The sequence below is a fragment of the Chelonus insularis genome, unplaced genomic scaffold (genome assembly GCF_013357705.1).
Source record: "Chelonus insularis isolate UGA/USDA-ARS -01 unplaced genomic scaffold, ASM1335770v1 scaffold_229_pilon, whole genome shotgun sequence".
Classification (NCBI taxonomy): domain Eukaryota; kingdom Metazoa; phylum Arthropoda; class Insecta; order Hymenoptera; family Braconidae; genus Chelonus; species Chelonus insularis.
The window spans coordinates 4,444-27,794 of record NW_023276790.1 but is presented as its reverse complement, the minus strand read 5'-3'; the positions used below and the strand labels follow the sequence as shown (position 1 = coordinate 27,794).

The window sequence follows — 23,351 nt, the reverse complement described above, 5'->3', positions numbered from 1 at the left end:
ACAGTTGCCGAGACGTCTATTCATCTTTTGGGTGCTGCTATAAACGATAAAGACCGACAAGTTTATTGTACTGCATATGATATGGTGGTCTAGGGGATCTGAAACCAAACAACACCAAGCACTCGAATAGCACTGCCAACTGTTATCAATAGGACTGAAAGTTCCATGACACCTAAGGCCAGGTTTCACTTACAGAATGAATAGTTGGCTATGAAAATTATATGCTGCTTATACAGTCATTTTTCAGGTATTTTAACTACGCATTTACCTATTTCAAAGTATATTTGCAAATCCAAAGACATCAAAACTCCTACGAAAGATTCATCTGAGTGTCATTGCAATATTGAATGTCAGTGTGAAAATTGAATCGGTAACATGAGATCAAAGGATTTCGTTGGATCGCTATGTAACATCTCCAGTAATATTGATGAAAAATAGAACACCTTCCACCTCACATGTGTAACCAATGCAATTTCGCTAGCACATACTGTAATCCCTAGAGCCAAAGTGACATACCTGTTATTGTTACTCTTCATGAAAGATAGAATTTTATCTAAAGCACAGTCTTGTCACTCGTGGAATCTACACTGACTCTGCTAAATATTCACGCACGTCTTTTCAAGTTATTTGTCGCATTGGGAATAAGGGATGGAATATATTTGGTAAGTTATGGAAATAATATTCTGATACATGCTTCTAGAAATGCATCACACATGAAGTGTCTGTTGAATTTAGATTACTTTACATTATTGGAACACAAACTATTTTATTGCTATCATTCCTTCATATGAAATATTCCAATCTCTCCAACAAACAATAATATCACGAGTTTCATTAACTTTGAATTATTTTGTTTTATTTCTCGTTAATTAATGATCAGGAAATTAATTATTATAATCAAAATGCTTGAGTCCAACAAATGTTTGTTATTAAAAGCTGCCTGAAGCATATTATGTATACTGTAAAAAGAATTACGCACAACATTCACTTGAGTAATTTTCATGTTGAAAGTTATTCATTTGAAAATTATTATCTCACTGAAATGTAGATATAACCTTAAAACCAATCTTGAATTTAAATTATTGACAAACTCTTTCCTTCTATACAATAACTTGGTATGAATGTATATGTACATAAATAGTTAAGTTGAAATTTAAATTGGATGTAGCTCAATTGATATTGAAAATGTTGAGAAATTTTTTTTTTATGAACAAAAATAAAATACTTGAAATTGTTAAAGAACTGAAAAGTTTAATTTCAACAAAAATACTCCAGTTTCTTTTTTCCTTCCTCAGTCTTCTTTTTATTCTCTTCTGTAATTGACTATCATTAAAGTCGTTTAAAGGATGAAAACTTTTGAATTGTCATTTTCATTGTTTCTCATTATATGACAATTCTTTTAAATAGCACAGGCACAACTCAAAGGACAGAAATTAATGTCTCTGCAGTTTCATTTCTGGTGTACTCTAATTGAATTTTTCTCATAACTCTGATTCAACCTTCCTAACCTCTTCTTCCTTTTCTGTATCTCTATTAATTTATTTTGATTGCAATTTCATATCAACCTCAATAACTCCAGTAGGCTTAGTTTTGCAGAAGAACACTTGAGATAGCAAAAAATGCCAAAATTGAACATCCTTAGAGAGAAATAATCTTGCTTGCCTATCTGCTGCCACTCGATATTAGAAAACGTAATCTACCATGATATTTGTCGTTTAAAAAATACACAGATCAAGTTGCAGAAAATATCAGTGAGCATTCAATTGGAATAATAGCAAATTTAAAAAGTGATGTGATACCATCTATCACAATATGTCGAAGATTTTTCATGCTTCTCGTCATTTTTATAGAACGATAATCGGCTTAAGAATTGGTAAACGATCAATAGAATTACACTGAGTGCATCACAATAAAAAGGAAGAATAATATTCTGATGTTAAATTTATTGAGAATCGTTCCTTTCTCGTACAATTGGTTGATAAGAAATGTCAATAAAGAGAATATGCTAAGTCTACTAGTCCTTGGTGACAAATAGATCATTCGCCAGTCTCAACACGATTCATCACGCCCTATAGCACACAGTATTGCCTCCACGAGTCACTAACGACCTAGGGATTCGATTCTCTTGGGAATTTCCTGTCGTCCCTGTTGAAAGCCGAAATAGGTTAGCGAAGAGAAAATTTATTTCCCTTGATGGCGGCAAGAGCAGACGACAAGGTGGAGGTAGAAGAGGACGTGGAACCAATTACCTCCCAGTGCATGTCGACACTGCACACAAGAATTCCCAGCCAGTGTGGAGGAGGTGGAGGTAGTCGAGGGCAAAAGCTCGCGGGAAACGCCGGAAGAGATTCAAGAGAAGAGACGAAAGTGGGCATCCATGAATATTTACTGCGCGGTTAGGTTATCATGAAAAGACACATTTTAACGAAAAAGCTCACCAAATGACAGTGAGAAGAGGCTTTTAATTTTTCCTTCTTCTTCGTCTTAGTGGATTCTTGAAGTCGTTTATTGTTTAATTACACCTGCATTTATAAGTTTTTGCTAATTATGTGCAATATATTCAATTGTTCCTCGGGATATTAATTATTGATTATTCAGAATATCTTCCAAATGTATTCTTATAGTTCATTATAAGTTCATCTCTTTACAAACCTCTTATAATTAAGTCATTCGAGATTGTAACATTTCCTGTTTATTCATGAAAATGAAAAAAGTTCATTGAAATTTTAACAAAAAATTCACTAGTCAACTGTTTTAAACAAATCACTAAATATTCACTGATTGTCACTGAAAACCAGTATATACTCACTGATTAGTCATGACTTTCACTGATTTAGTTTAAAAGAGTAATTAGAACTTAATAAAGACCTCATTAAAAGTTTTATTTGGAAATACATAAAATATTTATTTGTAGGTTAACCCATTTTTCATAATAAACCGACAAATTAAATTTAAAAAAATTATTTACTGATTTTTAATGCGTTTCTAAGTACGTACAATGAAAAAAAGGATTTATTTATAGTTAACATTTTATGTTTATAATTAAAATTCTATGTTAATTATTAGTAAATTTTACTTCAATTAAACATGATTTTTTTCAGTGTAAAAAGTGATTACAATATTAATTAAATGGGTGACGTTATATTTAACACGTTTAGATGTATAACAAGAATGCATTTGAATTTGCAGTAATTACACTTGGTATTTATGGAAAATCAATTTTTATTGATGCTTGAAATATTATTTACATGTAATAACCAAAAAATAATTAAACAATAAAATTTTGGATAAATAAAGATTTGATTCCTTCCGAATTAATTAAATCTCATAAACAATTAATTAATTTTAAATAATGAATTTTCTTGTATACAATCTAATGAAGTTGTTAATCATCATTCTCGGTAGTCTAAGGGCAAGAAATTTTATTAAGCTAACCTACTTAAGTCGTTAATGTTAATTAAAATGTTTGTATCAGAGGGTTATTACTTATAAATAATGGAAAAATTTTAAACAACACTTCTCCATAATTCTTGTACTTTTTTAAACGAGGAGTAAAATTAAAACATAAAAGAAATTCACGAATAGAATTGTTAAATGTTGAAAATGTGATTTGAATGTTTTGTAAGAGCATTATTTTAATCGTTTAATGGATTTCATTGAATTACATAACTATTCAATTAAAGTAAATGAGGCATAACACCTGAAGAATAAATAGCTAAAAATGATAGTGATATAAACGATTGAGGCATCATACCAAAAAAAGTACAATTTATTATCCAATATATTCAGATTTGCAGTTTTGAAATAGATTTATCAGATGCAAAAAAATTGTTTAATAAAAAAAAAAATGTATAAACAAATATTTAACGAGTAAAAATTGATTTGAGTTTAAAAAGGGTACTAACTAGGAATGTAAATATTTAACATGAATTATTAAAAATAAATTCATAACTACTTTACAAACAAATTGGATATAAAATATCGCCAAGTTGATTTTTCATTAAGGAATAATATTTTAAAAATCATTTCCAAGGATAAGTTGTTTTCGTTCAATTTGATAAGAAAATTAAAAATGAAAAAGTTTGTGTGAATTTACAAGGAAAAAATTTTATAGGAATTTTTACTGGTTAATTTAGAGTCAAATTTACTAGGCAAAAAAATTAAAAGTTACTAGTTTTTTTTTTTTAGTAAAAATAACTAAAAAACTTGAGAAAAAGTATTATTCTAGTTAGTAAAAATTACTAAAAAATAGTAAAAAATCTTATGTCAGTTGATCAAAATTTTTGCACTGATAGATCTAGTATGTACCATAAATATACATGGTTTACTTACTACAAGTATAAACATGATAGGTAATACAAATTACGATCGATAAAAAAAATTACACGAAAACTGTACAATTTAGTTTTGTAACAAATAAAAAAAAACTTTGTTTGAGTTTACAATAATTCTATCTATCAGTAGTTATGAATAATAATGGAAGTAAAAAATATCCGACTTTTTGAAGGTATAAAAAATTTTCTCAGTGCCCTGCAAATCAAAGTGTGTTATTTTTGTGTTGATTCTAACACACTATAAAATGTGTAAAAAGTGTCTACAAATCATATATAGTTTGTTTATGAACATTTCACATTTAACACACTTAATGGGTGTTATTTTAACACGTTTATCAAATGTGGGGATTTGTAGTGTGTAGAAAAAAATTTATAAATTCAGAAATTTACTTTTATTCATTATTCAATATCAGAATAAGTCTCTTTTATGGATATATTATCAACCAGAATAATATTTTTCTCTAAATTTTTAACTAGAAAAAAAAAGACTAGTAATTTTTAATTTTTGGCCTAGTAAATTTTACTCTAAATTGACTAGTAAAAATTCCTAGAAAATTTTTACCTTGTAGTGATGTTTGTTCTTCTAATTGACAATTATTTACCGCAACAAGTTCTTATCTAATTCATGACGTTATTATCCTCAAGAACTCTTGAGACCAGTATAAATGTCTCTTAAAATTGACGAAAATTGCAAATTACTTTTTTTAAATTTAAAATAAAAATTAATACACCATAAGTTTTTTTTTAAATTATTCGATTTTGGATATTTAATGTCTGTACAATCAACCTCAGTGTTTGTTATAATTAAATTAATTAAATTTATCCATAAAATAATGATAATTTGTTTGTAGTGAAAACCAATAAATGTTTCAGAGTTGAAATAAATATTTAAAGTTATCATTACAATGTAAAAAAATCAATAGGAAAATTAAAATGAATGATTTATATCTTAAAAACTCATGTCTCTTGCGTGGGTGCAGGCTCTTGACTCTTCGATGCACATCTCCAGTGCAGCCAACCGGAGACGAGTTAGATTGGCTCTTAATTGCAGTGCCAGACGGGGTGGGAAGAAAAGCAAGAACGACTATGCAAATCAATTTTGAATCAACACTTAGCATGCATTGATTTTTTCATTTTTATTTTTGTGCTTTATACAAGTTTGAACGTTGATATAACATCATATCTTGAAAGTATAATAAAACGTTGATGTGTGTCAGCCATTACTAAACAGTTGTGATTAAATTAATCACAAAATTCCGAGGTGACAGTACATAGCATTAATTTATGAGAAACTTCGTCTTAACTCGAATTACATTAAATTTACGAGTGCACGGATGCTCAACTTTAATAGATGAGGATGCAGTTTATGATATGCATTCAGCATATCTCGACATATGAATCTCATATCAATCGGTCAATGTCTAGATACTGGAGCCAGCTTATGAACCAGCTTGACTTTTGGGTTGTGCTACAGATATTGGACAGCTGACGTGGGTGAAATGGCACATCATAATCCGCACAAAGCAGTAAAATATATCTACAATGGACAGACCATAACTATACCGAAAGCCAATGAACTAGTGCGCAAAACTAGAATCCAGATCTAGACTGTAAAAGTGGCTTATACCTACAAAGACACCAACTCAGACTTTGGTCGATACAGCTAGAACCTTACAAATGCTGAGGGTTGACCTCTTTTTCAGGGTGTATATTGAAATGGCCACATGGCAACGATGACACCTGACAAGAGATAGAAAGGAATGAAAAATTAATCGTGACTTTTAGTATACCAGTTTAGTGGGTTACTCCAAAACTCTCAAGTATCCGATTCCAGTCTTTAATGAATATTTACTCAAAGCAAAGCTAAAGCTAATTCTGAACGCTACTTGCAGTTTCAAGTTCTGAGTATACTAAAAGAGCCACAAATCCGGAAGTGATTAGACCTGATGATTTGCAAGATCTGAGGTGAACAGGTTGCTCAAGTTTCAATAGTTAATCACTCAGACATGGAGATTACTACTCCAAGAGAAACTGTCAAATAGATAAAAAGAAAAATGTGAATAATTGATACTAAAGCTAATCAATCTTTCCATCTCTATTGTTACCAAGTCTGTAAATCGTTTTAATTGTCTTTAAATCCTTTCAATGACACTGGCAAAAATTGAATTGGTAATTTTTGTTCGGCTTCTTTTGTGATGGGCTGAATATGAGAGATTAAAGTTGATAAAAAAAATAATAGACGTACTGATACGATTATTTTGAGGGAGAATTGAGCGATATCTACTGAGTTCTTGATTTATTTGAGAGGACAGGAAATGTCGCTTGTATATCCTACATGTACATCTACTTCCGTTTCTCGTTAAAACCAGTGAAACGATACGATTTGTCCCAGCATTTACTCAGAGATAATTGAAGGAAGCAATGTATGTTGAGTTATAAAACATTATTTGGACATTAATATCAAACAATCACATCATTTATTATCATCATTGATGATAAATTACTATTATTTTTATTACGATACTTAATGTTATCTACCACATCACAATAGTTGTCATCTTAATGACACTAATAAGTACAAATCGATAATAAACTAAAAATAAAACTACTTTTAATAATAACTTTTTGGCTGGACTTTTTTTTTTAAGTTATGATAAAAAGTTTTGTTTAACAGGTCAAGGAGATATTATCTATTTTTTATTCGTCCTTAATCCTAACTTTGTGAGATAAAGTGGTTTTGATAAAGAGACAAAGACGAAAAATAGGTAACAAAAAAATACTTAATATAAACTAATGTTCTTTTTGATATGATGATGTGAATTTGAAAATTGATAGAATATTTTTATTGAAAAAAAGAAACCTAATGCAAATGTTTGCAGATTTTTTTTTAAGCTCTTTTATTTTTTGAGTAAACACATTGAATGCAAATGAGCTTTAAAAACAATTCAAAGGTACCAAAAACAACAGTATGAAGTGAAGATCGAAGAGCATCAGACTTGATCAAACAAAAATAACAAATATGGAAGTAGATGAATGTGAGTTGAGTTGAGAGGTGTGCTATTTAAAATAGAAGTAAAACATAATAGGATAAAAGTATTAATCAAAAAAAAAAAAGAAGAGAAATAAAGTAAATTTATTTCTTAGAAAGTAAATAGAACTTTGCATTAAAAAAATATTAGCAATAAAAAAGGATATTAATGAATAAGAATATGCATTTAATACAATGTTATTAGAAGAAGCTTGAAATAAAATTTTTAAAAAATCAAACAAACTGCTTCTCAGAGTGAAATAAAAAAAGAAAAATAATTATTTTTCTTTAGCACAACACTCAGCTTTCTGTAGCTTCTACAAGTAATTCATGACTTCAAACTGGGTCAATTAATTAGACATATTAATTACAAATTAAACGGACAGAATATAACTCTTCAATTGCCTTTGTCCCCTTATAGAGTTGAAAGTGCATGAAGCATGAAATGAGAAATGTTGGAAATGTAATACTCGACTGCTGTAAAACAAAAAACTTGTTTCAGATAGAGATAATGGGTAAACGAGACGTATATTCCCATGATAATTCAACTGGTCTCAACGAATGTACAGAGCATAGCCACAAGAGATTTAGATGTATTTTGAAGTATATTCGAGGTAACTGAGCCGAAATATATAAACTAGCAGGTAACATTGACAACAGACAGATGAGAATAATCGGTCGAGAGATGCAGTATATGAACCATGTGATGGATTGATACAAAGAGACAACACCTAGCAGAGAATAAGAGAACTCCCCTTCGTAATCACTCGTGCGAAAATGTCCCTTCGTGCTACTTCCGATTCTATCTCTCAGAAAATACCCAACGAGATGATCTATGACCCAAGCAAAATGTTTTATCCAAGTATCGAGATTCAAATGCCATTCAATGCCATCCGAGCCCTCTGCTGTACGTATCAAAAATAAATTAGACATGCTTTAATGTCAGTGATGCTATACAATAGATTGTGTCGGGGGGCCTATGAAGTTACCATCCAGGGGATCCTTTTTAGTTTCGCGGTCACGTTGCATCATTCTATAAATACGGTCCACGTTCAGGGATCGAATACGAGCAAAAGTAACATACCATTTAAGGTATTCGTCGTCGTTGTTGCCTCCAGTCTTCGTTCACTGCACACAAGGTAATCAAGCCCTCACGATCAGCGAAACAAGACTCAAGAGGTAATGACTCTAGAAATGACCTTCTTTGCAATACTCAGACGTTAAATAAATGCTCCATGACTTGACATAACATCAGTGCTTGACATTTTGCCAATTTTATTGACCAATTTACTTTGTTCTTACGTTTAAACACGTCTTTCTTAGTATTTTACATTAATTATGCTCAAGATAATGCATCTAGTTAACGATTTAATTATTCCATGTAGAAAATGGTCCAACGACTTCTTGAATATGTAAATTGATTGGCTGTTTTAATATATAAGAAAAAAAAAAGTCATATTTATCTTTTTTGTAGTGAAAATGATGTTTAAAAATTTCTGATTCCAGAATATGCATATTTAAAGAGATTCATCAAAATTTTAATTTTGATAATGATAATGTCATCTATAGAATTTAAAAGAATTCTTTAATAAATAAATTTCCATGAACTAAAAAAATGTATTATTTTTGAGTAAATAATTGACTTGATAAATTTAAAAATAACAATGACTCAAATTGATCATTTAAGTACTTGAAATAAATACAGCTAGATATATATTTTAATTAAATAACTATTTTTTATTTTAGGTTTTCATTTTTGACACACATATAGTTAAAAGGCGCCAATATTAAAAGCTAAGCTGGTATTTTTTTTTTAATTATTATTATTTATTACATAAAATTATTATATTATGTTTCAAATTTTATATGTAAAGAAAAATAAGAAATAATATCTTATATTCTTCATTAAATAAAAAGAAACTTTTTTTTGATAAAAAGTGCATTGCTTCCATTTAAAAAAAATTTGTGTCCTTTTCTAATGCATGGCACTACCTATAAGGCTGTCTCGCTTCAATACATGGGAACACAATAATGAGTTTAAAAAATATAAATAAAACTCATTTTCCCTTCTATCCCTTTTTTTTTTACATGTTATAAGAAAGATTTATTTAATTTTCGAATAAATGATTTCATTTCAATAGATAGTATATAAGTATATAATATACATAAATATCAAAAATAATTCTTTATTCAATAGATTTTATTTCCCATTCAGGACATCACAAAAAAATTTTATTTCTTCAATATAAACTGGAATAATCCTTGGTAATTTTATACTTTCGCGGTCTCCTCGTTTTTTGGCTCTAGAAAATCGAAAAATCATCCGATTTTAATGATTTTTTTTTTAAAATCTTCGTTTTTATGGCGGATTTATAGAAAAAAATATAGGAAATATATCACTTGAAGATTTCATATAGTTTTATGAATTTAAATGTGATCATAAACGCACTTCTTTAGATATAATCGTTCATAGCTTTTTTGCAAAGTATTAAACGAAGTTCATATATTTTTTTTGTTAATCTACACAAAAAAAACAAACATTTTGAAAAAAAAAATAATTAAAAAATGTTTGTTCATTAATTTTTTATCTTACTTAAAGATTTGATATGGTTTTATGGCTTTAAATGTTATCATAAACGGTCTACAAAATCGAAAAATCATCCGATTTTAATGATTTTTTTTCAAAATCTTTGTTTTTACGGCACTCTAAAATATTGATTTTTCGATTTTCTAGAGCCAAATAAAGAGGGGACTACGATTGTATAAAATTACCTAATCCTTTAATAATACAATTTTTTCAACATAAAAAAAAAAGTTCACGTGATTGGAAATTGATTATTTAATTTTAAAACGTGATCATTAATATTAATAAATCTTAAAAAAAGAAAAAATGATTTACATTTAAAATATTACAATAAAACCCTTGAAAAATAAACAAACTCTTTGGAGATCTTTTTTCTTCATGTTGACTACAAAATAAATGTCACAAAAAGGAAAGTAATAAAAAAACAGTAATTTTTCCACGTATCGTTAATTAAAATAACACAAAAGAATTACTGTTGACATAAATATCCAAAAATTTTAGTGAATTCACTATAAATTTTAGTGTTTTATTTTAAAACATTAAAAGTGTTTTAATATGACGTCACCCATTTGATTAACATTGTCTCGATTTTAAAACGTTTTTAAGTGTTTTAAAATAAAACACTAAAATTTACAGTGTTTCCTTTTTTGACTACATCAAAATATAAAAATTATTCACTGGACTTTTTTTTAGAGAAATTGAAGTGGTAGTTAAGCTTATAAAGAGTACAAGAGTTCAGTTACAGAAATGATTATGTCGGTTTCAGGTCAATGAAATTGAAGATTCGATTATTCGGTTGGTGGCACACAAACAGTGATCGATAATAATCATGAGGAATTTTCACAGTAAATTTTTCACGCAAAAGTTTCATTACGAGAATCGTTTTCAGTACATGGTATAGCTTATCGATAGAAAATAAATCGAGAAATTGTATTAGAGATTAAGCGCATAGTACATACAGTGGCATAACACACAGCCAAAGTACCGGAAAATTTATCGTAAATATATATTTTTACTCATTCAGATGAAACTGATACAAAATTCGAATAATTTAATATTGATGTAATACCTTTTGAACAAATGATACACTAGGTAAATATTTATTTAAAAAAAGATCTTTTTTTTTTATTTATTTTCTTGTTCAAATCCACTTTAATCAAATGGAATGCGTTTTATTTAGTATCAGTCTACGCCATAAATTGAATAAAAATTTTTTTATTGACTCAAAATGCATTGGATATATTTTTTTGAAAGGTAATGGAAGAGAAGTAAATTTACAGTAAAATGGAATAAATAATTGCCTATTTACATAAAAGTAGAGTTGAATAAATTTCTAAAATTTTATATCAATTTTATATATAATAGAATTGCTGAAAAAGTTGGTAATCAAATGGAATGAATAATTGGTAATTACAATGAAATATTTATTTAGTATATATTTCGTGATGATGAAAAGTTAAAAATTCTGGTGCAAAGATAAAAATATATGGCTATAGAAAAAAATTTTCTCTCATAAATATTAATCGAGGGAACTTCTCGACATGCTGAAGATTCACGATTTAATTCTCTCTACTCGAGTCTCTTTCCAGCTAGGGGGTCTCTTTTCTGTACAGTCACTCTCCAACTGCTCTTCTCAATATCGTTTCTCTTTTGCCCTTTCTGTGCTTCACACTCGATTATATGCCGGCCGTCCACGCGAAATGTACGATAATTATTATGCAAACGCATTCAACTGTGGGCACCGCACATCACTGCGTGGAATGCGAGAAATTATTGACTATCCATGGACGCTTCGAGTATTCAAGTATATTATGAAAGACTATGTGGATGAACGGATATATTCGACCACGTGAAATCGAAAGAGGACGGAGTTCAAGTTGTATAATAAAATCCTCCTGCACTCATGCCATTGAAAATTCACATGAATAATTTATATTATCAACGAAATTTGCACTTATCGATTTGAAATTATGCACAATACTCAAATATTCTTTCACACCGTTTCATACTATGTTCTACATATACATCATCATCATCATCGTCGTCAGAATGCGATCCAACACCTGGAAATCATCACCAGTGATTTTGGAATTTTAAAAATAACTCTTTTTATAATGAAGTGAAAAAACCAGCTTTGTAAAAACTAAGTTTACTTGGTTTAATATTCCGTCAAATTATTTTTTTGCAATTTAGTATTATTTTTAGGTATTAGTTAAAATAAAAAAGTCTATTATCCATCGATTTACTTGAATTTATAATTTTTTAATGATTATTTCAATTTACAGAGAAAAAGGTAGAATTATGGGTCACTTTTTATTCTTACACTGCAAATCCAAGTGTTTAGAAACTAAACACTTCAAGTGTTTGCAATATTAAAAATCATAAACAAACTATAGAAATTTTTGAGTCAACTTTTAAACGCTTTTTGCTGTTTACCAAAATGCTATAGTTTGTTTATGGTATTCAACATTGTAAACACTTAGGTATATAATTATTAAACACTTTAAGCGATTTATTACTCAACACTTTTCGGAATTTGCAATGTAATCAATTACATTTTACTCTGTTAAATTATCACCAATCATCCTTTCTCGAAGTTTCTTTTTATTACCAATATTTTTTTTTTCAATATATTTGTATAGGTTAGCTGATGAAAAACCACCGTGCTTGTAAAAAAAAAACAAATAGACCATATTAAAAAGTGGACCATAATCCTGTCTTCTCCTTTAATATAAAAAAATCAGGGCAAAACAATCTACTTTAATGAAACGTATGAAATTTTGAAATTTATAGGTTAACCTATAAATTGTTAATTAACATAATTTGTTACTATAATTTGTTAATTAACAAAAAATAGAGTCAAATAGTCTACTTAAAAAATTATATTAATTATGAAAAATTGAATTTTCTAGATCATTTATAAAAAAAAACATTAAAACCTTTGTATCTTTATAGATCAGTAAAATTCTTGAAGGGTCTGTCTTGCCCTAGATTCCCCTTATATTGAAAGAGCATTTAATTTTGAAAGAAGTGAATGAATAAATGTTTTAGGATTCATTAAAATTGATGACAAAAATGTCATAGAATGAATTATATAATCATTTATATTTAATAATATTTACATTAGATATTAAATGTTTACTTTCTAAAAAATCATTTTATTAATTATTATTACACATTAAACTGATTTGTACTAATTTCAAATATTTCGTCTCTAAACGCAAATATAACGTTTATATTTTGAGAGTAAGTAAATTTGATTTAAATATGATTATCATCTGTATTTATTAGTATTAAACTGGTTAAATAATCCACAAAAATAAATTTTTTATTGAAAAATTAATTATTTTGGTTCAATCAAATTGATGTTAACAATGGACATCTTTATTTTTAAAAAAACTCTTCAATGGAGAACATGTTATCAAAATGTAATAAAACATTCATCCAACTATCGAAAAATATTCGTTAAAACATTCGAAACTATTTTACTTTTTCATTCGCTGAGTAAACCAACTCAAAAGATTCTTGACTTTGCGAAAAAAAAAATGTTTGAGTACTTGGTCGAGTTCTGCAAGCCACAGTATGCAGAATAAAGTTTTGTAAAATTTTCAAGAGATTTTTTTAAGACCACCATATTTATATCTATACTGTTTGGCAAAAAAAAATGAATAATAAAATATGACTTGCCGGCTAAAAAAGTACATCCTTTTTTTTTTTTTCGGTTAACTTAAAAACTTCCGGGTAACTCTGAGCACTTTTAGTACACTTTTGACAATTACATACGAATTCGTTTCTTATTTTTATTCTTCACCCACACACAATGATTTTTTTTTTTGTAGAATCAACATATTTCTAGCAGTGTCAGCATCACAACGAGGTTTGCAAATGCTTCTAGCCACTTATTACCTTTCACAAAATTCAAAAAATAGCTCAGAGTCAGAATAAAATTTACACACTGAAATGAGACTCACAGCACGCGAGAAGCAGAGATCACACTGAACATTCCAATGTTCTTCTTTTGTTCATTGGATCGATCCCACAAATTGCATCCGACTTTGGAGCTACGTTGAGAAGAATGCAAACTAATGCAACACCAAACCAAACCTGTATTCCAAGTCGGAAGTCAAAAGTGTTGAAAAAGGTACGAAAATACCATGAAAAAGAAAAGGAGTCAAAAACAGCACAAAGAATGAACTAGTGAACTCCTCAAAAGACCGAAGTAAACTGAAGATGCGAAGGAAACAGAGAATAAACCAGCAACGGTCGTGGGGCCTTGCTGATTCCACTGGTGGGGAGTAGTGCTCTAGGGTCCAACCATGGGGACTCAAAGGTATATCCTCGATTATTACACAGGAACTTGCTCCCTCTTCTCTTCTTCCAACATCACCATCATCTTTTATGTGTCTACTCATATACTGATGTATAAATCGCAGCATCCCGCTAGGACTGCTGATCGATTTTTCACAATCCTTACCAACCTACTTCTGATGGTTATATACGTATTAAATAGATTAATCATTTCTGCTTGGTATGAAAGAATCAAGTTTTTTGCTTCACACTTTTTTTTTTTTTGATATACATTTTTTTGGGGCTTTGATACATAAAGTCATGACAAAAGGAAAGTTATAAATCTAAACACTCAGTCAACAGAAATTTTACAGGGTGGATTAAATAATTTTGCATGCTTATGCTTATATTTATTTATTGTGTACTGAGAAAATCATTTATCAAGTTGATATTTAATTTACAGTCATTTTTCTTGAATAAAGACTAAATATTTTTGAAGTTTTTTTTAATTTTAACTGTTTTTGTTTGGAATTAATATTAAATATTTAATTCGATTAGATTTTTTTTCATACTTCATTTTTTATAATTGAAAAAATATAAAAATTCAATCTATTCATAACATTAAATATTTAAATATAATCTAGATATAACAACATTAATTATTAAATTTGATTTAAAATTTTTTTTTTCACGTTCATAACCTATTTGTTTACTTTTATATCACTCATAAAAAATAATGGAATAAATTCAAAGAATTTTTTATGTTTGTTCATATTTATTTACCTTTTTTTTTTCAAATAATTTAAAAAATGTTAATTAATTAAAATATCGTATATGATGTAATAAAACCTACCAAATTGAATAACATCTAAAAAAAAATTTCATAATTCTCTTAAAAATTTATGCTGTATTTTCTCTAGTAGATAATATTGAAAAAACTCAACAAGTCAAATATTGTACTTATTATCCACTTGAAAAACTGTAGAGGAATTTGGTCTGAAATTCAAGCTTTAAATTGCAAAACTTGAAGAATGATAAAAAATATACCACTGAAAATGATTACAACTTGTAACAAAGATCAATTTTTAAATAAAAAAATAAAAATCAACATAAAGATATTTGGTGCTTTTGTAACTTGATAGCTCTCATCAAAAGATATTTAACGACTATTTCAACACTTGGAGCTATTGAGAGGTTAAAGATCCAGCTTCTTCAAGATGTTTTTCAATAAGCTTCACCAAAATTGTATCGCTGACTTGTCAAGATGAGAGCTTGAGGATTGAGGATAAGAGAAAAGGTAAAAAGGTGATGATGTGAAGACATGATAGCTTTATATGAAAGCAGAGACCAAGAAACCAATGCAGTGGGAAGAGAAGTTGAATAATATACATCCTTCCAGAAGAGTTTTTCAAAGGAAGAACTCGTTGCCAAATCGGCTTCTGTGAGTTCTCTTTGACAACTGTCGTTTCTCAGCAATGCCAAACTATATCCTTCTTCCTCCATCTGTTCTTTATCCCATTTATATTCAATCGTTTAAGAAGTTTCAAGGAATTTCAAATCTATTGTTTAAATTAGCTAAACTATTCGAGCTTCAAAAAGCATCCTACTATGATAAAACTTTTATTTCATAGTCAAGAATTATAAAACTTATTCTACTCAAATAAGATATTTTTATGAAATCATTTTACATCTGTTATTGGAAAATGATTTAACAAAACTAATGGAGCATAAACAATTTGTTCAATTGTTTGGAATAATACAAGTATTGAATTATTTATAAACTGTATTTTAGAATTATAAATACTATCATTATATTTTTTTAATATTCTCTAGTGTTGTAAAACATTTATTGCATTCACGTTTATTTTTTTTACACCTACAGAAACACAGTAATTATGATTAAAATCTCGATTTTATCTTTAAGCATTAATTAGTAATAAAGTTATTATCAATAATGTATACAACATAGCTATAAAGTTTTAAAACATCTTTAGTATTTTATTTTTTACTGAATAATAATTTTACAATATCCGTTTTCGTTATTAAATATTCAATTAAATTTTTTCAGCGTTGGGAAAATTGAAACATTAATAATCAAAAATAATAAAACTAGTTGAGTAATCTGCTATTTGGAAATTAATAATTCAAAGTTTATTTATTAAAAATCTTCAAAGCCAATTTTAATAATAAAACTAGAAAAAACTCGACAAATTTATGAAATTATTATGAGATTTCTTCAACATTTTTTTTCAGATTTCAGCAAAACATTGGTTAAAAAAAATGAAGATATTTTTCTTTTAAAAGCAATTTTTTTTTTATAAATCAATGATAACATTTTCTTGGCAAGAACAAGAAAAATCTTAAAAATAGCGATAAATTATTATTATTTATTACATAAAGTTATTTTCTTAATTAATAGAAATACTAGAATATAAAAAATCAACTTGTACTTGACATTTACATTTCCCTTTTCTTTTATTACAACGTTACTTTTTTTTTACTGCTTTAGTACTTTTGCAGCATAAAAGTACTTGATCTTAAGAAGTTCTCTACACCAACTGCACAATATATGACACAGTGGACAGAAACTTCCATAAAGTTTACGATCATCAGATTTAACAACCCAATAAATATTGATTTTTTATCATCATTTGCAAACACCTGGTTTGAAAACCGTTACACCACTCTAACTTAAATTACATCAAGTTTTAATAGATATCAGCTACCAGTTGTGTTGACAACCCATAAAAAAAAATGCTAAACAAAAAAAGAAAATGATGATATAATTCTTGATATGAAGAAAGTCTAACAAGAGTCAATGTTTTTTAGAAAGGTTGAAGCAACATAAAAGCCTCTGGACCACGGTCTTAGGTACCTATGACAGCTGTCAGGCTAACGTGGTTTCAGAAATCCGCAGCTGTCGCTTCTTGAAGAAACCTTAGGAGAAAACGTATACCTACTATTCTCAACTTGCGGTATCTTGTATACGGAAATATAATGTTAGAAGCATATTCTCGTTTTGTCTTATTATTTTTTTTTTGTATCTCGAATACAACACTTCATATTAATACATATGATACATATGTGCATATAACCAAACAATGTGTGTATATTTGTATTGGATCACACACGAAACTCATCAGATGGTTAGTCAACTTATGAATACGTTATATTATTTTTTGAATAAATAAAAATTTTATACATTCAGTCCATGATGAAGTATATTCAAATATTTGAACGGCGAAAAAAATGGTAAAAAGTTGCAAAGAGTTATATGGACGTTGAATTCGAGTGAAAACCCTGAGCCAAAAAGGGCAAGTTTCCAAGTAAAGCTCATTTACAATACACCACCTGCTGCACGTCGACCCATTCCTCTGAATAAACCACATGTGGGTACGGTTAGGTGAACGTTCGATTGTACGATTTTTTTTTTTGCTTTGAAACTTTCGAGACTAATAATTTGTATTTTATAGATATTTTATTGCTCAATATGTAATTTACAGTTGTTTTATAAATTAATTATTGGCGATTGATTTAAAAAAAATCGAGATTTAGAATTGAAGTGAAATAAAGATAAATCAACGTAAAATATCTGTTGTCGTATTGATGCGTGTTTCTATCAGAAAGATTCAATTATCCATCGACAAAAAATAACAAGCAAAATAATACACTTGTGTTTTAGTGGAAGAAATGACATTTTCTTTGTACAATCGATGCAATCAATGTTTATTTGGTTTGAGACAATAGAATTGTTTGGATTCTAGACAATTATGCCAAGTATATTGCAAGATTTTTATTGATATTTTACTTCTTTTTTTAATTTATCAAATATTTTGAACAAAATGAAGAACATTGATTAATTCATCTTATTTTTCGTATTATCAAAAAGTATTTTATCTAAAAAAAAAAAGAAAAAATGAGTGAAATTATTGAAGAATATTTTTTAGTTGCTATGTAGGAAGCTGTTCATTGTATCATATTTTGCGAGACAGGAAAATGGAAATTCACATCCTTGGAATAACATTATCATATTTTTTTCTTTAGATCTCCTAAAAGGATACGATACTAAACTAAGGGTTGAAATTCAACCCGAACGATAGATAACATTACCGGAATTTTTCAGCTTCTCTTCCAACGTTCCTATGTCCAAATAAGTCAGAAAAAAAAATCTTGGTACATCCTAGACTAAATTAATGAGCTGGGAATATTTTTTTATTGAAAAGAAAAATCGATGGAATGTAATCTCAAAACATTTGCTTCATGAAAATGTTTTTATTTATTTTTCCTTGTTGTTTTTGGAATAATTTGTTTAACTGGAAATATATTTGGTACATTGGATACATGTATTTAATATGATGGAATGCGAGCTACACTTTTGTCGAGAGAAATGCGACAAAATTTACAGAAGGGGTTGGAGTAAAATCACAAAAGGATTTTTGTTCCATTGATTCAAACTTTCCATTACGACATTAATTCCAAGAACAACAGAAAAGAAAGACAGATTTATAACTTGAGTAAAAATTACTAGTAAAACCATTGTTGATTAAGAATATTAAATTATATAAAATTCCGATAAAAATTATTCTAAAACGATTATTTGACATTGATTCATTAATAGTAATTTTTTCTATATTTTTTTGTCCCGAAATTACCTCATCATTTTAATGAGAATAAAGCAAATAAATTATGCACTTGTGTGCAAAATTTTGTTATAAAAGACTGAACTATGTATTTTTTAATAATTAAATTTTTATTTTATTTGTGCACTTTTATAAATGATCGAATTCATAAATTCATGAATTTATTTCATATGTTTTCGTTTTTATACTTCATTGAGTTTTAATTAAAAATGTTTTATGGATACTGAATAATTACAAAAAAGAGCATTTTTATCATTAATTCTTCATTGAATGTAATATAATTAAATTTATGAATATACTAGGTGAAATGACAGTAATAAAACATCGACACATGTCCTGTTTTGTAATTAAGTTATTTTCGTAAAAAATTTAAAAAATTGTTGAATTTTATTTTTGTTATAATTCTATAAATATAATGAAATTTATATTTTATAAATTGAAGGAAATTAAATAAAATGGTTATGGATTTATCTTTTTAAGAACATTTCATTTTCGGCAGACATACAGTATGCAAAAGTAAACGAATATTTGTTTCCACGATATTTCGTAAAGCTAGTCAAATTTATTTGTAAAGTCTACAAAATGAATGTTTTATAATAAGTCCTGTGTAATTACAGTATAAATTAGTTTAATATTTTTCATTTGGTATATGTACTTATTAATAAAAAAAAAGTAAAAATATAGGGATTATTATTAATATATGAACGTAAGTCTATTAAATAACTTATAATTTATGTATCAAAGATGAAAATGTAATTTCGTAATCATGATAATAAGTACATATGGATAAACATTTATGTTTAATTTCAAGTCTTTCAGTAGACCCAACTAACTTTGATAAAAAAGTTACAAAGAAAATACATGATTATTGTATTATAATTTCGACAAAATTGTCTTCTTTTAATAAACACCAATCAAAAATAATTACGATTATTTCAAATAAAATAATAATCATAATGATAATAATAATCTATATGAAAAAAACTTTAATATTAATAATATAAGCAACGATTTTTTATCCTGATAAATTCATAAAGTACGTTGTAAATACTTTATTGTTCGGAATACCTTGATATTCAGAAGAGCTCTATTTTTCAATTGAAATCTCAATTTAGAAGTAAAAAAAAAAAGCAAACAAACAAAAGTTCATTAAATGTTATTACTTCAGGAGCCTATCCATTTGAATAAAGAAAATTAATCGTTATCCGAAATGATCTACTGAGTTGTCAATGTAATATGAATACATGTCATTGCAACACTTTTATGAAACATATAACATCTATGTCTAGAAAAGCAAATACATTTAAGAAAAAAAAGATACTAGAAAATAACCAAAGTTAAATGAATTCTAATTACTATTAAAAAAATAGAAATGTTTAGAAACATATAATGATATGATAACTAGAAACAAATTATTGTACCAACAATAATGACGCAAATATAAAATAAAAATTATTAGGTTAACTATGTAACATTAATTTAGCAACTATTTGAATCTTTAGAACATGGAAAATTAATTAAAAAATATTTTCATAACTGAATTCGATAATGTTTATTTTTATAACGAAAGAATTTACTCTTCAAGTATTTTTATTATTATTTTTATCAGAAATCCAACATTTATTTCTATCATAAGTTAAGAATCTGATTCACTCTTATACATATATAGAGTGGAGCTTTATAAAAAATATTCATCAAATTCAGTTATACATCCAAAAAAAGTGATTGAATTTACTATTAAATGGAAACAAAGAATATTATGCGTTTATGTCATAAGATTGTAATTCTACTTGATAGTTTTCAATCATTTAGTAAATTTTAGGATTAATTTTTTCTACCTCTAGCATGTCTAATGCTAGGAAAGTCTTTATCAGTGAATGCAGTTTTTTGTTGATCATCAAGAATTTTAGCCAATGTTCGTGGTCGTCTCATTTGTTTAAGCTGTAGATAATAAAAATAGTTGAAATAATATTTTAATGTTGAATATTCTTTTGTCAAAAATAGATAAAAACTAAAATATAAATAACTTACTGGCTTATATGTTTCATCAACAAACGGAACAGTATTTCCAGCAAGTTTACTGTGGTCAATAATAGTCAGTTTAGTATCTTTTCTTCGTCGTTCTTCTTCTTCTTTTGCTGTACGAAAAGATACTCTTTCTTGATATTCTCGTGACACCTTAATATTAATATCAATATATTGTTATTAAAACTATATAAATAAATGTTTTTAAAATAAGTAATAAATAAAATAAATTTAAAATTTGATATAAAATTAAACATCGAAAATACAAACCCCAGTTTCAGATTTCAATTTGCCGGCTTTTTCTTTTAAACTCAAATATTGCAAACTGTCACTTAATGCACTACACTCTTGGTCTTTTTCACTTTCTGGACAATTAATCCCTGGACGCATTGCGATTTTCAATCGTGGACAACAATAATCACAAAATGTAAAAATCCATTGGTGAAGAATGGCTTGGCTACAAAAAGGCTTCGTTCCTTCAATGCCTAAATGGTACTAAATAAATAATATCTTTCATAATTTTAATATTATACTTTCATAATAAACATAGTTGTATAAAAAACTTAAAAAAAAAATCGAAATTAAAAATTTTATGACCATAAAGTTATCAAAATAAATATTGCATTCTAATTATGATGCTCAAAATTTATCATATTTCGATTTCTTTTTGTTTATTATTCATTATTACTATTAAAATTATAAAATAATTTACCGAACACTCAATTTTAGGTGCCCAAGCAAATGTTATTGAACCGTTAGTAAGTTCAACTTCAGCAAGGACCGATGGAGTGACACTCGCAGGGAAATCAGGATTTAGATACTTCATGTAACTACCAAATAAGTATTCTAACGAATACAAATCAAAGGTATTGTCAGGGATTTCTACAAGAAAAACCATTAATTTTTCAAGTAATCAATTAATTTTACAAACTCATATTAATGTTTAATTTTTACCGGCAGCAGCTGTCATTCTTCTGAGCAAGCAAGGCACGACTGTTTTAAAGTTATCAGTGGTGTATAATGGAGGTAGTTTATTATCAGATGTCATTTGATGTTTTAAAAAATGAATGAGTTTATTGCACATAATTTTGTAATCTTCTTCTCCTTCAGGCAAGTCATTATTAAGCTTATGTGTAGTATCACTGACTTCTGCAGCTTCTCGTGCATATCCTAGTTCAATTTGTGTGTTAATGATCTGATGATAAAGTCTTGAAGCTCCACTTTTTATCGAAAATTCGCAAACCGCAAATTCGGCTGGAATATAATCGACTGTTGAATCCAGTGCTGTTTTAGTATAAAAGTAGTTGACATGAATGAAGTAGAATGGAATTGTATCAACCGCTGCAGAGAAAAAAAAATTAAAGTATTCATGAACAAACTTTATCCAAGTTGTCTCTTATAATGTTAAGATATAATTAATATATCATGATTTTCTAGATAAAAAAGTATTTCAGTCATTGTTGATAAATTGAAGAAAGTACTGACCATTAAGTAAATCTGCTTGTTCAATTACATTATCAATATATTGTTTCATATCTTCTTCATATTTTAACTTTGATATTTGTTGCTTTTGAACTGAATCTATTGATTCTCCAATAGTAGTTAACGGTTTTGTAGTTCTTCGTTGCATTGCTTTTTCTTGTTTTGCTCTGTCATTATATTCCTTCTTCTGCTCATCACTCAAAGCCTATGTACAATAACTGATCATATACATATCGATAAAACCACATTTAAATTGATATATAAATTTCATATAATCACATAAATTTCTAATAGCAAATTAGAAAACGAACGACGAAGGTTTTTGTAAAAAATGACTTAAAAAAAAAGAAGAAATAAATGAGGTTTCTTTCAATATAACACTTTTGTAACCTAAAATTTTCAATAATATTTTACGTATAATTACAATTGAAACATCAAAAAATACGAACAAGTAATAAATAAGTAACATTATACTTCAAAAACTAGTTAACTTAATCTTTTATTTTTTACTTACAATCCATTCTTGAGAACATTTTGAATTTTTTTGGATTTCTTTGATTCCATCAGGAAACTTTCGACCTAAATTTTCTTCTCTCGCTTTAAAATCAAGCATAAAGAAGTAAAATCCATTTCTTACTTTTTTTGACATTTTTATCAAATTAATTGCAAATTAAAATATGTAGAATTTTTAGTGCCTTGAACGTTTCAATCACTTTACGAACAATGACGATGTGCGTTTGAATAGCGAACGATACTTTAGTATCCAAACAAACACAAGTATGTAACGTACTCTTTGTTCTTAGTATTTAGACCATCAGCGCGCCGATTAGGTTTATTCGAATTTGTATACTAAATCGAAAAAAATGTGATTGGTTTATCAAGTGTCTCTGCTACTGTTATTTTGTATGTGTTTGTGTAAATCTATATTCAATGCAAGCTATACTGTATGTATCCAATGTTTTGTTTATATT

General features: G+C 27.6%; 1 protein-coding gene across 1 annotated transcript; it reads right to left on the bottom strand.

Annotated features, from left to right (window-relative positions):
* Positions 1–20,503: 20,503 nt before the first annotated feature.
* Positions 20,504–23,116, bottom strand: LOC118073133 (protein maelstrom 2-like). Its single transcript, XM_035093448.1, has 7 exons — positions 22,895–23,116; positions 22,384–22,585; positions 21,853–22,239; positions 21,611–21,780; positions 21,169–21,393; positions 20,905–21,051; positions 20,504–20,814 (listed from the first exon to the last, which is right to left on the bottom strand). The coding sequence occupies exons 1-7, from the start codon at positions 23,027–23,029 to the stop codon at positions 20,698–20,700; spliced, it is 1,383 nt and encodes a 460-aa protein (XP_034949339.1). The 5' UTR covers positions 23,030–23,116; the 3' UTR covers positions 20,504–20,697.
* Positions 23,117–23,351: the final 235 nt, after the last annotated feature.

Coding starts and splice junctions, on each gene's coding strand:
- LOC118073133 (XM_035093448.1), bottom strand. CDS start 23,029: ATGTCAAAAAAAGTAAGAAATGGATTTTACTTCTTTATGCTTGATTTT. Junction 22,240..22,383: donor ACAAGCAGATTTACTTAATG/GTCAGTACTTTC, acceptor TTTTCTCTGCAG/CGGTTGATACAATTCCATTC. Junction 21,052..21,168: donor AATTGAAATCTGAAACTGGG/GTTTGTATTTTC, acceptor ATTAATATTAAG/GTGTCACGAGAATATCAAGA.